Source organism: Vanacampus margaritifer, chromosome 17 (genome assembly GCF_051991255.1).
Source record: "Vanacampus margaritifer isolate UIUO_Vmar chromosome 17, RoL_Vmar_1.0, whole genome shotgun sequence".
Classification (NCBI taxonomy): domain Eukaryota; kingdom Metazoa; phylum Chordata; class Actinopteri; order Syngnathiformes; family Syngnathidae; genus Vanacampus; species Vanacampus margaritifer.
This window is the reverse complement of record NC_135448.1, coordinates 10344698-10359683: the sequence shown is the minus strand read 5'-3', so window position 1 is coordinate 10359683 and position 14986 is coordinate 10344698. Positions and strand designations below refer to the sequence as shown.

Sequence of the window (14986 nt, the reverse complement as noted above, 5' to 3'; positions counted from 1 at the left end):
ATAATTATAATAATAAAATGCCTGGTGTACCTAAAATAATACAGTATTTGATTTAGGGGAAGAGATAAACTATGTTTAAATGTATTACCTGATCAAGAAGACAGATAAAGCAGAAATGATTAAAAACATTGGGCATTTTAAGTGGGAGAAGCACGAACGCGATTTGTTAGAGCTGTCAACACTCTCTTTCAATTCTGTCCTATCTCACGGTCTCACGCTTAGAATTCTAATACTAAGAAAAGTACCAAAAAAAAACAAAAAAAAACAGATGCTTTCCTGACTGCAACAACAGTTACATAATGTTACAATTTAATTTCAATTATTGATGTTAAACACCTGCATAAAGAAAATCATTTTAAAACTAATGGCTGATTTCGAAATTATTTTTTAAAACTACGTTTCCCATGATGCTTTGGATTGTGTCAGACAAGCCACCGCCTTGCTCGCGGGTCACGTGACCACCAACTATGGCGACCCTCATCGTATCGATGTAGGCGTATCGCTAGGATGACAACATTGCTGTAACAATCGCCATTCATATACTCATTTGGACATATTTCAGTGCCACGATGCAGAAGATCAAGTCGCTCATCGCCCGGCCGGTGAGTGAAGTGAATCTACGTAAAATGTAAAATGACCTATTTGGTGTTTATCCCAGACACAGCTAGAGAACTTGCTAGCATGACGGCTCTGGTGCTAATTTGACAGGTGTCAATCGTGTAACCAGTCCAAGTGCACGTTTTGTCCGTGTAACAATTGTTTTGGCATGAAAACACACCTTCGATGAATGGAAAAAGCTCATCATTCGAAATTGGCTGTACGTTCCTATTTATGGCACATAACACAGTGCGATACTTATTGCATTATTTCTCGCATATTTTGTTTGTTTCTTTAGTTTGTAATCTGTGGTTGATGACATTTAAACGGGCGCAGAGTGAGACATAATAAAATTGCATGGCATGTTGACACGCTACTTTTCGTCTCAGGCTAGATGACACGCCCCTAACATTTTCACAAAATTCAGATTTACGAGTTCAATCACCCCCTTGATCGCCTCTATAAGCACATGATAGTGGCAAGATAGTGGGTCGGCTGTTCGATCCCCGGCTCTCCCCATGTCATGCGTCGTTGTGTCCTTGTGCAAGGCACTTCACACACATTGCCTCCAATGCTGATCACACTGGCGTATGGAAAGTGCGAATGTTTGGTGGTGGTCGGAGGGGCCGTAGGCGGACACTAGGCAGCCACGTCAGCCTGCCCCACGGCAGCCATGGCTACTTAAGTAGCGTACTGCCACCACAGTGTAAATGTGTGAGTGCATGAATAATGTACTGTATCCATTCCATTGTAAAGCGTTTTTGAGTGTCTAGAAAAGCGCTATATAAATCGATGCATTATTATTATATAAGATTTAAAAAGTTTTCAGCAACATATATTTGAACACAACCGGTGTAGTAACAGACATAGACAGACCATGCAACAATGCTCACAGGGATATATTTGTTCTTCTCGACCAATATTAATGAGTCATTTACAGTAGTTTTGAAACTCTTCTTCGTTTGTGTCTCATTGCTGTGGAGTTGCCTTCCTTTGGCACAAAGTATTGTTAATGTATTATTGATTTTTTCATTTTTATTAAGTGCAATATTTCAGAGTGCTAGTAAAAAAATACAACGGATTAATGGCATTTCCATTCATTTTAATGGAGAAGATGATTTGAAACGAGTGTTTGGACGAGCGGAACAATTGGAACATGTATCTCAAACCGAAAACACAAGGCTCCCTTCATGTCATATGAAGAATAATTCTGCTTGCATCTCCTGTTTTGTTTAGCTGGACTCAAAACACTTGTCACATAAAAAAAAAAACACTAGAGGGTAGAAAAGTTGCTAAGTTAGGAACACTTCCTGTACTTTTGCTTATTTTTTTCTAACATTTCTAACAGGGTCTAAAAAGCCCTCAGGAGAGCATGACCGACCTAAGTCCTGTGGAGAACTTAAGGATTCCAAGCAAGGTAAGTTAAAGCAGTCTTTTTGAGATCAATATCATTATATGGATATCTTATAGTGGAGCGACCTCAACCTGTCTTATATTTGCTATTTTACTTCTACAATAAAACATAGATTGTTGAACATTTCTCAGCAGACCTTTTGACAATATATTGACTCCAATGGAGGGGTTTTGAATTAACCCAAACATGTGGTGGGTGCGCGTGTTAGTTCCTTACTGCCAATGTGGTTCATTACATTTCACCCTCAAGAGGTTTCTAGTAGCATAAAAGAGACTGAAGGTTAACATTTATTTCACTTAAGGACGCCTTCTCATTTACCACAAAACCCAGAGTGTGAAATAAGTTCTGCTCTAGCAGATCTCTCTCTCTCTCTCTCTCTCTCTCTCTCTCTCTCTCTTATTGTTTTTATTTTTTGGGAAACACACTGCTACATGGATTTAAAAAAAATGTTTTTTTTTTTTAAAAGAATGATCAAAATCAAATTGAAGCAAAAATCGCTCCTTTAATACTCTGCATTGTCTACATGTCCAACCTGTTTTGCACAAAACAAACAGAAACTCTGATGTGATATGGATCACTTGATTTTGTAGATGTAATTGGAGGATGATGGTGAACAGATATCTGCTCACTGAATGCATGCGTTCCCTACTACGCATTTTTTTAACAGCATGTACCTCACAGCACAGCCAGTAATTCAATACCCTACTTTTATTGTGGGACACCTTGCAAGCGTTCCCAATGCTGCTCGTTCTGCTTGAGGTCATCTTGGATTGAGGCGCTTGCCTTTTTTTTTTTTTTTTCCTGTATGCTTAACCAAACCATAAGCCTTAGTAATGTATTACACTTTGACTTTATCTATAGCAAGCCTAAAGCTTTAATTGGATTGAAACTCACAGTCATATCACAAAATGATATTATAGACACACTAAAAAAAAAAAATAGGAAATAAGAAAATATAATGATACAATAACAAGATTTTTTTTTATTTAAATTTTTTTTTTTAAGCAACACATTTTAATTTTATTTAGTGTTTTACATATATGCAAATCAAATATATGGTAATTTAACATAACATGATTTACATATTACAAAAAAAAGTTCAAACGATACAAATAAATAAGAGACCAAAATAAGGGAACAGTCTGAAGCTGTGTTAAAAGCTAACAAATATAAATATGTTTTGAGGCGGGTTTAAAAAAAAAAAATGTCATAAGAGTACAAGGAAAAGATTGGTTCTATTAAAAAATTGCCAAAAGAAAATCCCAATTTTATGTGCACTAGTTTGCAAAAAAAAGCTACATCATGTTATGCAGTATATAAAATACTGTCGAAGAATAAACTTTTTTTTTTTTTTTTTTTAAACAAAAGCACCATCACTATGATGAAATTTCATTATGCTAATATTTTAAGACTTTATTCTTCTAACAATGGTAATTTTATATTCTTCTAATTTCAAATTTCTCGTTCCAACCTAATTTCTCCTTGCTCATCGCCAGGCCATATGTTTGCACACCGTTCGTTATTTTTCATGACTCTCACCGTTTGGCATCATTTACTTATCATGAGTCATGATTGAAATCATTTGACTTCCAGCAGGAGCCGAAAACAACATCTGGCTCGCTGATGGTCGATGAATGATGCTGCATCCTCCACCTCGTAGAACATGACTTGCAAGTTTAAGCAGGGAATGTGACGGTTGTAGTCAAGGTTGGAAAAAGGTTGAGTCATGGGAAAAGCTTAGGATCAGACAATGGCATATAAAAAGTCTACACACCCCTGTTTAAATGCCAGATAAGTCATTTGAAAGCTTTTTTCACCATTATTGTGACCTGTACACAAAATTGGAAAAATTGGCATTTTTAAGCAGGAAGTGGAATCTATTTAATTAAATTATTTAATTAATTTATTTGCATGTAATATTTTTGACAAATTTAGACATTCATTCATGTTTGCAAAAATCTACTATGCAAGCTGCTTTTACCCTCCTCCACCAGCAGGGGGCCCCCTTGCTTTACGCACAACGGCTAGTCGAGTTGAAAAGATTTGTGTACTCTATAATAGAAATTAAAAAATTAAAATTAAAAAAAATAGATTAATAATTAAAATTGCATATTTTATTTTATTTTATTATATTTTTTTATATAATTTGAACACTTGAATAACTATGTATGATGAAATAGTGATTGGTGACTCTGGTTTACAGTTCAGGCCTGAGGGGCTTAATATTGTGGAAATAATAATCTCCCTCAATTTGCTAACCTAACCTTCATCTCCGTGCCACATGATTTTCCATGAAGCTCCTATTGTTCGGAAGTCTTTTGTTTTCACAATCCTCCTGGTTGTGGATGTCCATTTTTATCCTGTTCCTGTCAACATTCAGCGAGCAATCCAGACTTTGATATTCCCCTTTGATTGTTTGATAGTGTCTGTTGAGTGTCCTACAATTTGAATGCAAATAGATTTGTAATTTCCGCAACAAAAAAAGAGATGCGAATGTCATTGATTTTTTTTTTTGGTCCTGCCTCGTTCAAAGTGGAATTTGATCAAAGCGTGGTCGCACGTGCAGCCATACGTCGGTTAGCCTCAAAATATCCTCTCGCTGACTCATTCAGTTTTCGATGTGAGGAGGGCACAGAAGAGACACTTTTTGTTTCACTCATCTGTCTGTCTTCTGGTCCTTCCACTACAATTTCCACCAGCAATGAGTCATTCAGCAGCCCCACCCCCCCCCCCCCCCTGCCGCCTCCTCTCACTTTCCTTCTCATTTGAGTGGATTCCCCACCCACCTTTCTTATGGCGGATCGTGATCCCCTGTGCTGTGCCTTCACCCCTCGTTTCCAATCTCAACGCACTCGCCCACACATTTCCCCTGGGGCCCCTGCTCTCTTCTTCACCTGAGTTAAATTGCACGCGGTGTTTCATTCACACACTCTAATCACGTTATATGGATGTTCTTCTACCATATTATATACAAATACATAGGGATGGATGATTAATTGAAATTTTATTTTGATTTAAAACTTCCCTACGTTGTGAACGTACTCTGAATGCACCATTTTGCTTGCGTAGTGATATGTGATTATGCCGTCCTTAACTCATTCAATGCCATTGACGGCTATTGACGTCAAAAATTTATTTGAACTCTTTCTATTAGTTTAAATTTTTTTCCACTTTTGTTAACAAGATTATGAAAACGTAGAAGAATAAAAATATTGTGCATCTAGAACAGATTATGATTAATCGGGAGTTAACTATTGAAGTCACGCGATTAATTACAATTAAAAAAATTAATCGCCTGATGCGATTTAAAAAGAAAAAAATATTTAGAATTATGAGTGTCAGGCGATTAAATTTTTAATTATTTTACTTTATTATTAAATTGCATGACTTCACGAGTTAACTCACGATTAATCACAAATTTTATATCTCTTCTAAAAGTACAATTAAAAAATTGTAGGTTTCATACTCTTGTTAACAAAAGTGGAAAAAATGTTAAACTAATAGAAATAGTTCAAATGAATTTTTGACGTCTATAGCCGTCAATGGCAGTTAATGAGTTAATTGCTATTTTCTCATTTTATTTGATTAGATTTTTTTTGTTGTCATACCAACATACATTTCCAGGTAAATGACAACCTTTAAAATCAATGAATAATTGTTTCAAAATTTGCCTTTTCTTTCTCTCGGCAACATTGTCTTGGAGATGTGAGTGGGGAAACACACACACATACACACACAGACTTGGACACAGTCACATGGGTGGCACACTTGGCTGCCTCTCTGCACACTCCAGACTGATAGCAGCGAGGGAAATATTTTGGTGCTTGGTGGGTGTGTAACAAGGTTCTCGGGATCAGCCTCAACTTATGAGGTCTATTCCGCCCGAGCGCAATATAGTAAGCAGTTTTTCGATTTTCAAATGCTGCAATTTGGGAAAGAAAAAAAAAACTCATTCATTTTGGTTGGTCTTGAGTTTTCTTCTGGAAGTATCTATGCATGGTATTAATCCTATAGTTCCACATCCAGCCTTATTAAGTCTATTTTTAGTAGCAACAGATTTGAATGTGCTGATGCCTCAATGTATTGATTCTACGCAATAAAAGAAGTCACAGTCAGCATTACCTTCCGCTGCGTGAGATGTTTTATTTATATGTGCACTCAAATACAGTATCTCTATGTATGCATTTAAAGCTTATGAATTCAGATGTGGCTGTTTTTGCTTGTGCTTGACCACCTTACTCATCTCATCAGATTGAATGATTCGGACTGGTGTGAAGTTACATTTAGTTTTTTTCTGGTTGGGAGTTTTTGAGGGCCTACTAAAAAGTAGATGTTATAAATGATGTTATGCTGTTCCCGTCCAGTCGTGTAGGTCCATTTTGTGCTTCTTATGCTAGCTGTTTGTTTTTAATGCACCTTTATTATTACAACAGATGAATCGGCCGTCAACATTATTAACGTCATTAATCAAGCACGTTGTGCCACGCAATGCATTTTGGGAAACAATAAAATTTATGTATAATTGACACACGTTGAAAAATATTTTACGCATTATATATTTTTTGAATTAATCAGTCATCTGTATTTTTTTCTGTCAAAAATCGGCCACATCGGCCTCAAAAACTCCTATTTGTTACACTGTTACACTTTTTCTACCGTAAGCAATTGTGACCAACTTAACCTTGTTCAAAACTGCAAACTCAAGCACTTCATCACACTTTGTTATTGACCAGCGAACCATATACCTGCTAATTAACGTCAGTGGATAAAGTGGTTCAAATCTGAAAGATTTTGCCGCAATAAGAATTTGGCGGCTGCACAGCATGTTAATCAATAACGGTTCTCACACATGCTCTAAAGGGAAGGGAATCTCCTTTGGTATTTTTTTTTCCATTCATTTCCTCGCTTTGTTCCTCTCAACCTCTACCAATATCCCCCCCATGAGAGCAGTCCAATGAAATAACATGTAATCTTCTCCCTAACCACTCCCTATTCCCTCTCCTTTTCTTCTCTCTGCCTCTTGTTATCCATCTGATTTTCATTCAACCCCTTTCTCACTTTCCTTAAGCCCTGCCCGTGTGTTGAAACTCCTCTGGCTGTCTTGTTCCATCCATCCGTCCATTATCTGATATAATGCTAATTATACTGCTTTAATAAATATTTGTCAAGGTTTTGTTAATTGTTTTTAACTTTCCTTATGATTGTATTAGGGCTGCAACTAACGATTATTTCAGTCATCGATTGATCTGTTGATTAATATTTTTCGAATAATCAATTAGTCAGTCAATCCGATTATTACTAGAGCTGTCAAACGATTACATTTCTTAATCAGATTAATCACATCTTAGAATTTTGATTAATCACGATTAATCACTTAATAAAAGAAGGCTTTTTTTATCAATATTTTTTCCCCCTGCCAAATTTGAAGAGCACCGTGTTATGTGTTAATTCTTTTGACATTTAATATTATGAGGACGTCTTCAACATTTTTTGATCCACTGCTCGTGCTCATCCCCCTCTTTTTCTAATCAATGAATTACTTTCATAATTTAAAATGGGGGAAAAAAATACCCCAATATTTTGACATGAACAAATATTCTATGAATTGTTGACGTTTATAGCCGTCAATGGCAGTCAATGAATTTAAAAAAAGAAGAGAAGATTAAAAATTCGGGGGCGTCAGGCAATTAAAGTCTTTAATTGTAATTAATCGCATGAGTTCACTAATTAACTCGCGATTAATCACAAATTTCATATCTGTTCTAAATGTGCAATAAAAAAAAATCTAGGCTTTCATACTCTTGTTAACAAAAGTGGATTTTTTTTTAAACTATTAAAAATAGTTCAAATGATTTTTGACGTTTATAGCCGTCAATGGCGGTGAATGAGTTAATCGATTATCAAAAATAATTACCGATTAAATTAGCGAATCGATTAGTTGTCGATTTAATTATCGCACCTCTAGATTGTTTGTTTCTCTATGCTGGATCTTGCTGAATGGAACAAAAATGTCTGTGGGTACCGTCTTTCAGGAGGAGTTGCGGGAGATGCGGGAGCAGCCCGTCGACCCCCAGGCCGAGCAGGAGATGATCGACAGCATCGAGGAGATCTACTTCTCTAACGACTCCTTCGACATGGTGCAGCACGAACTGGAGGTTGTGTGAAAAAAAAACTCTCCGTTTTGAAGCGCTCGACTTACTGAATGAATGACAAAGTCACTCTCCTGTAAAATTGATTGATGAGAAGAACCGCCTCATGGGTCCCACCTGTAATCTCATCAAAGCCACCGCACACGATAGATAGCAATCCGATATTTGCGACGCTCGTGCAAGTGTGATGGTTTCCTGCACTTCCTGCTGCCACTTCCTCTTCTCGTTCCATTGACATCCAGACTGATGGATTGTATCCAGTGAACAGAAGGAGGGTGTGAAATCTCATTAGATTTATCTTGGTCTCACCACACCACCTGAAATGAGACTCTCAATCAAGGGGAAAGTAATTACCTATCATCCTTTGGGGCATGGAATTGTAATATCTTCTTTACCCAGCTGAGTTTGTTTGCTGTTTACTAAATAATGTTCTCTGCCTTCTCGTCCCAGCCCATATATGATCGTATAAAAATCCATGAATTGAGGACATTATTTACGTTTCATTGTCAGATCAGTGGGACAATCTAGAACTCATTTGAATGTTTCATGGGATATATTTGAAATTAAGATACTTAGCAGTCCTCTGCTCCTCAGTGCTAAGATATCTTGTCTCTCCCTAGTTAGAACTTTTTCTAATGAAGCTCTGTTTTGAAGCAGCAGGATACGTAACACTGTGGAGCGGCTGCCGGCGGCTGCCTTACAAATGAACCCCGTTGTTGTCTGTGTTTTGTTTAGAAACTCCCGACCGAGTTGGACCTGCTGAAGTTGGAAGAGTACCGAGACACACTGAAGAGACAACAGGCGGCTGTAAGTTTGATTTAAATATCAACGGGTTGAGGTTGATTAAATGTGATTGGAATAGGACTCAAACTGAGATTAACTTTAAAAATGGCTGAACGCCTTTGAACATAGCCCCTCTTCCCTCGTGGGTATAACGGGTTAGCGGGCAAGCAGCCGATAAATTGAGATCATTTTATGTGGCCTCTGGCGTGAGCGCCATGTGTTTGTAAACACTCGGAGTACATCCTGTAGCCTTCCCCTAATATGTCACACTTAGCTTGCGGGCACCTCGGGGGACTCGCCATGGCAACTGTTCCACTGACCAGTCAGGCTAAAACACCGCAGTTGTGTTGTTCAGTAGCACCCTCAACAGTTAGCCAGCTCAGTGTTTTGCGGCATCATAAGTGCACGTTGGCATGTAGCGTGTCACTGAGGAGTCATTAACTCATTCACTGCCATTGACGGCTATAGACGTCAATTCATTTGATCTATTTCTATTAGTTTTACATTTTCCCCACTTTTGTGAACAAAAGTTATGAAAACCTAGATTTTTTTCAGTTGTATTAGAACGAATATAAAATTTGTGATTAATCGCGAGTTAACTAGTGAAGTCATGCCATTAATTACGATTACAAATTGTAATTGCCTGATGCCCTTAATTTTTTAATTAAAACATAATCTTTTCTTTAAAAAAACATTATAAAATAAATAAATAATAATAATTAAAAAAAAATTATTATTTAAAAAAAGAAAAGAAAAGATTATTAAAAATTAGGGGCGTCAGGATTTTAATCGTAATTAATTGCATGACTTCACAAATTTTATATCTGTTCTAAATGTACAAAAAAAAATCTAGGTTTTCATACTCTTGTTAACAAAAGTGGGGGAAAAAATGTTGAACTAATAGAAAGAGTTAAAAAGAATTTATGACGTTTATAACCGTCAATGGCAGTGAATGAGTTAATGTGATATGTTCGCAAATTTTGTTACAAAGCAGAAAATGGATTGTATCCAATTAATCGATAGAATCATCAATAGAATAAAAATATCCAATAGTGATAGCCAGAGAATTAATGGAGGAAAATGTATTCACAAAATATCAAGCAGTTTCTTGTTTCTTGAGTCTGTAGGGCTCTGAAGTTTTGTAAACAATCGAATGATGGGGCCTCATGCAAGGATTCATAAAAAAAACAAGCCTCTTCTTGGGCGCTTGAGTTATGGTAATGACTTGCTTAAATTGGATGCTCGTGCCAGGTGCCGTGCAGTGAGCTTCTGGAAGCACCTCAGGAAACTGATTGAAAGTCAATATGTGTAAACCGAAAGTCAAAGAAATGGCTCTTTGTTTTCATCCTACCATGAACAGATTGGCCTTAGATCATTTCAATGATATAATATTTATTTATTTATTTATTGAATAAAATTATTATTTTTAATTTGTATTTTATATATTACTTAACTTATTCAAAGTAATTCATTTATTTAATTTTAAAATTTTATTTAATTAATTAATTAATTAATTTCATTTAAAAATATTTAATTAATGTATTCATTTCTTTAATTAATTTATTCATGTATTGTGTGTAATTAATTATTAATAGGAATTCATTTATTTAAAATTATGAATTTATTTATTGGTATTATTTTATTTTATATATGATAAATAATTTTATTCTATACATAATAAATAATGATTGTATCTGTATTATTTTATTTTATATATTTATTTAATACTAATTATAATTTATTTAATCTATTTCTTAATTTGTTAATTAAATTTTTTATGATTTTTTTGTTTTATGTTCAATTCAATAAAAAAAAATTATGTGTTTATTTTATTTCTGTATTTACATAATAATAGTTTATTTATTGAATGTATTTTATTAATTAATTAATTTTATCTAATTAATTACATTTTATTTCTTTACTAAAATGTTTTATTTTTATTTTTTATTTTGTAATATATTTAATGATTTAATAATAATAATGAGTAATGCGATATGCCAATAATGCGCAAGGGGCAAAGGGGCTGATGAATGTTTTTTTTAAACAGGATTTTACTGGCGAGCAAATCATCGAATGATTATTTCGGAGAAACCAGATAAGGAATGGCGTTATTGTGAGGTGACGTCATAAACGTGAGCAATATGTGCTACGGTTCAATCTCACCGCCGCTGATATCCTCTGCCAGGAATGAAACGAGGGTGCGGGCTGGTGGGTGGTTTATGTGTGCGTACGTTTACAGTGTACACAAGCAGGCTCGCCGGTCACACACATCATTACTTCGCAGACGTGTAGTCGGTGTGTGAAATGAAGCTTATCCCTGCGCTGAAGCAATGATGGGGCTCTAATGCACTCGCCACGGGGGTGGGGGGTCCTATGACTGACTTCCTCTTTTGTCACAACTGAGATGCAATTATTTCAGGTTCATCATGACCTGTACGTATCAGCCGCTTTACCTGAATCCTCTTTGCCTCGGACCGGTAGACATTTTGTGTTATTTCAGGAGCGAACATCTGCCTTGTCCGTCCGCCACTGCATCTGAGCTTAATTGGCATCTCTGACTCACTCCCGGCAGAGGTTCATCTCCGAGCTAATTGCCTTTGCGCGCTGTGAAACCTCAGGCGCCGCGAAAAACTGGCGTAATCCGAAGATGCACTTTGACTTACTCCACAGAAACGCTAGCTGAGGTAATACCAGAAGAGCGTGCTGGAAAAGCTGATGTTCTTCTCATGTCGCTGAAAAATTCCTGAGGCTTTGATAGCTTTGCTTAAACCCCATCTGGTTGCTTAAATTCTCACCGGAAAGGGGACCTTCGATATGAGTGTGTGCGTGTGCGCACGCGCTGCTGTGAGGGGCAGTCAAGTGCTTTAACGCCAAATGTACAATTTAAGGGAGCATATAACTCATTATATGAAAGCGTGAACCACTGAATCAGTAAATTACACCACAGTGCTTCAAAATGGATGCAGCTTATGCACTTGCTGGCCACAATTGGGTTCACTTTAACATTGAAATGAGATGACGCCACCCAAGCTGTTTTATGCGCTGACTTTTGGGCAAAGTTTCTCTGTTTTAACACAACGGTTCTCATCTCTGCTCTTTCTCTTTCTTTGTAGGTTTCTAAAAAGGTGGCGGATCTCATTCTGGAGAAACAGCCTGCTTATGTCAAGGTAAAAAAACCAAACACATCTTACATTGAACAGTTAGGGGTGGTGAAAAAAAATCGATATTGCAATATATTGTTGTTATAATGGAGTTATCTCGTCTGGAAGCTGGAAACATACTCAACGTAACACGCCGCCTACACCAAGGCTAACTTTAAAAATAAAGCTTTACCAAACAAAACATTAATGTCAATGCCTTGGTGGGCTTTTACTTTGAAGTCGTTTGACTTCCTTTTTTGACGTGTTGGCTTACATATCGAAGTTTGTATTTAAATTACACATTTTCTACCAACATGCCATCCAGAAAGTATATTTAATCGCAAATTTAAGATGCTAAGAAACCGCTAGTTAATTACGTCGTCATTGTATGATATGCCGCAAGTCTCCGGCGTTAGTGGCTAGCAGCTAGTGTTAGCATTATAGTGCCTGGCTAGTACGGTGGCTGCATCAAAGCCTTCTGTACTCTCTTGCATACAAAAACATAAAAAAAACGTTTAAATACGTCTTTGGGTGCATGGTAAAATTTTAAATAGAACGTATTTATACGTTTTGGGGAGCAAATTCATTCAATAAGTTAATTGAATGAAATTTCCCGAAAATCATTCTTCATAATTTCCGTGTTTTTAGTTAGTCATTAAAATTGCTCTCATTATACTGAGTTAGGGTCTCAGTTAATGTCCTCCTGGTTGACCTTGTGAAAGTAGAGCAATTGGAAGGGCTGGAGAGGAGATACAAGCTTGATTTTATTCAAAATATCATCCTGAATTCTATTAAAACTTAATCCCAGAAAATTCCTTCCTTAATCCTCTGATGTTGCAACGGCCTGAAATGCGCGTAAGAGGTTTCATGTTAGTGTGAAAGGAAGTTAATGTGGTAAAATAATAAGTCTCTTTTGGTCATGTCATCTTCGTCTGCTCTCAGTTTGGTCATTCCGCAGCAAGAGTAATATTTTTGGACTGTATAGACTTGCTAGTCATGACCTGGGAGTAATTAAGGAACCGCATGCAAAATGAGATTAATTATTTTTAAATAGTTAAGTAAGATTGACCAGGCTTGACATCATTATATTTCTTGGGCACATTTTTCAATGGTGCCATCACGCTTCCTTCAAATGTTTTTCGTGTTGTTTTTTTCCTTAAATTAGATCCAATAAATTGGTTTCATCACTAATCTCGGTGATGCTTTTTTTTTTGCTGCAAAAGTGTCGGCTGATTGCGTTGTTAAGCCATCTGAAGGTCAGTCTGTGAATAGTAAACGGGTCATTATTTCCGTGACCCCCACGGTGACTCTGCCGCTTCCAAATGACAGCGGGACCTATTAGCCGGGGCATTTGCCTCCACCCATCTCGGCCAAGTTGGCCCCGCGAAATGCCCTCTTGAGTTCAGAGGGCACTTTCTATATCTCTTGCATTCTTGCCATAATGAGTCAAACAGAGATTCATTTTTCATGATTCCGTATGGGGAACTGACGTGAATGACAGAAAAGGCAGTTCCCATCAAAATTCTGCCTCCACCTGCTTCCATTCTTCTTATCTGCTCTCTATGATCATTTTTACGCTGTAAACAGAAATGCATATCGCTGCGAAACAGGTAGCCCCCGGCCACAATGCTTCCTCTTAGTGCTCGCGTTGCTGTGTATCGCCCTTCAGTGGAAACATAATTTGTGCAGACATATAAACCCCCAGCTCGGAGCTTAAAATGATGGTCTGGTAAGCATCTAATGTGATTCATAGCAATAGCGGGAGTAGCCTTCTGCCGGAGCTTGCGTCTGATCACTGTTGACACCCGCTAGCTACACATTGGCCTCTTCTTGCACTCAGAAAGGGGACGGAAGGTTACATGAAGGCCAGAGCTATTGTCATTGATCGGCTTCCAGTGTTTGACTTTCAGGGACGTATTTTAAAGGGGGCGGTCTTCTATTTGCTTACCGTTGCACTCATGTAAGATATTTCAAAGGTGAGTTGATTCAATAGTACAGGGGCTCAACCAGAGGGTGGAGACATACAATTAGCAATTAGCATTTTGGAATTTGCCAAAAATGACAGCGCCTCAATATTTCTGGGACAATTTATATCGGCTGATGAAACTAAAGCCTGTATCCTCCCGAGCGGCGAAGGTTTGCGAGGATGTTACTTTTTCACAAAGATGTTCGCCAGGCATTGGCCGCAGAGAAGTTTTGAAGTTCTTGGAGACCTTGAACGAACCCTGACGAAAAATCAACATCTCGTAAACACTCACAAATATTCGCCGCTCAGAAAAAAGAGAAAGAAAAAGGCTCATTATCCCAAATGATAACTGTGAGGAAAAACATTTGCAGTTTGGGGGAATTAATTTTTATTCTATTTAACATGCTCCGTGTAAAAAGAAAATATATTACATTTTTGTAAATAAAAGTAAGAAAACTAGGGTGACCAGTTTTGGTCACAAACTACAAATTCGCTGAAAATCAAATATACAATACATTCTCAGCAGGATCTATTTATAACAAATTGAATTGCTAGTCAATCTGGTGACCAGTGGTTGTGTTATTGCTTTAGCTAATGCTAAATGCTATCTTCGTTGACACTAAACAATTCAATGCACTCACCATTATCCAACTTTTTTTTTGTTCAGTCACACATTGCAACATTGGAAACTCGCCACCCTCAGCTCGCGTTTGGTCCGACTACATTTCCCATGATTCTTAGACACGGAAACAGGAAGTAGTTTTAGTTCCAGTTGTTTGACGCAAACGTGAATGTGAAAGTAAAAATCGTATATGTATAAATCGCTATGACAACTGTGTGATTGACATACACACGGCCCAAACGATTGTCTTAAATCCACCAGGACTCGGGACACAAGGCTCGTTTAAAGTGGGACGTCTGGTCACCCTGAGCAAAA

General features: G+C 37.1%; 1 protein-coding gene across 3 annotated transcripts in view; it reads left to right on the top strand.

Annotated features, from left to right (window-relative positions):
* The first annotated feature begins 466 nt into the window (after positions 1-466).
* Positions 467-14986, top strand: part of vps50 (VPS50 EARP/GARPII complex subunit) — a 73802-nt gene continuing 59282 nt past the window's right edge. For 2 of the 3 annotated variants that reach the window (XM_077548440.1, XM_077548439.1), the window contains exons 1-5: positions 467-602; positions 1946-2014; positions 8044-8166; positions 8896-8967; positions 12057-12110. In XM_077548440.1, the coding sequence (XP_077404566.1) occupies positions 570-602; positions 1946-2014; positions 8044-8166; positions 8896-8967; positions 12057-12110 (351 nt within the window). In that variant the 5' untranslated portion in view covers positions 467-569. Of the gene's footprint in view, positions 603-1945; positions 2015-8043; positions 8167-8895; positions 8968-12056; positions 12111-14986 lie in introns of those variants that run through there. The other variant, XM_077548441.1, reaches the window with a different exon arrangement.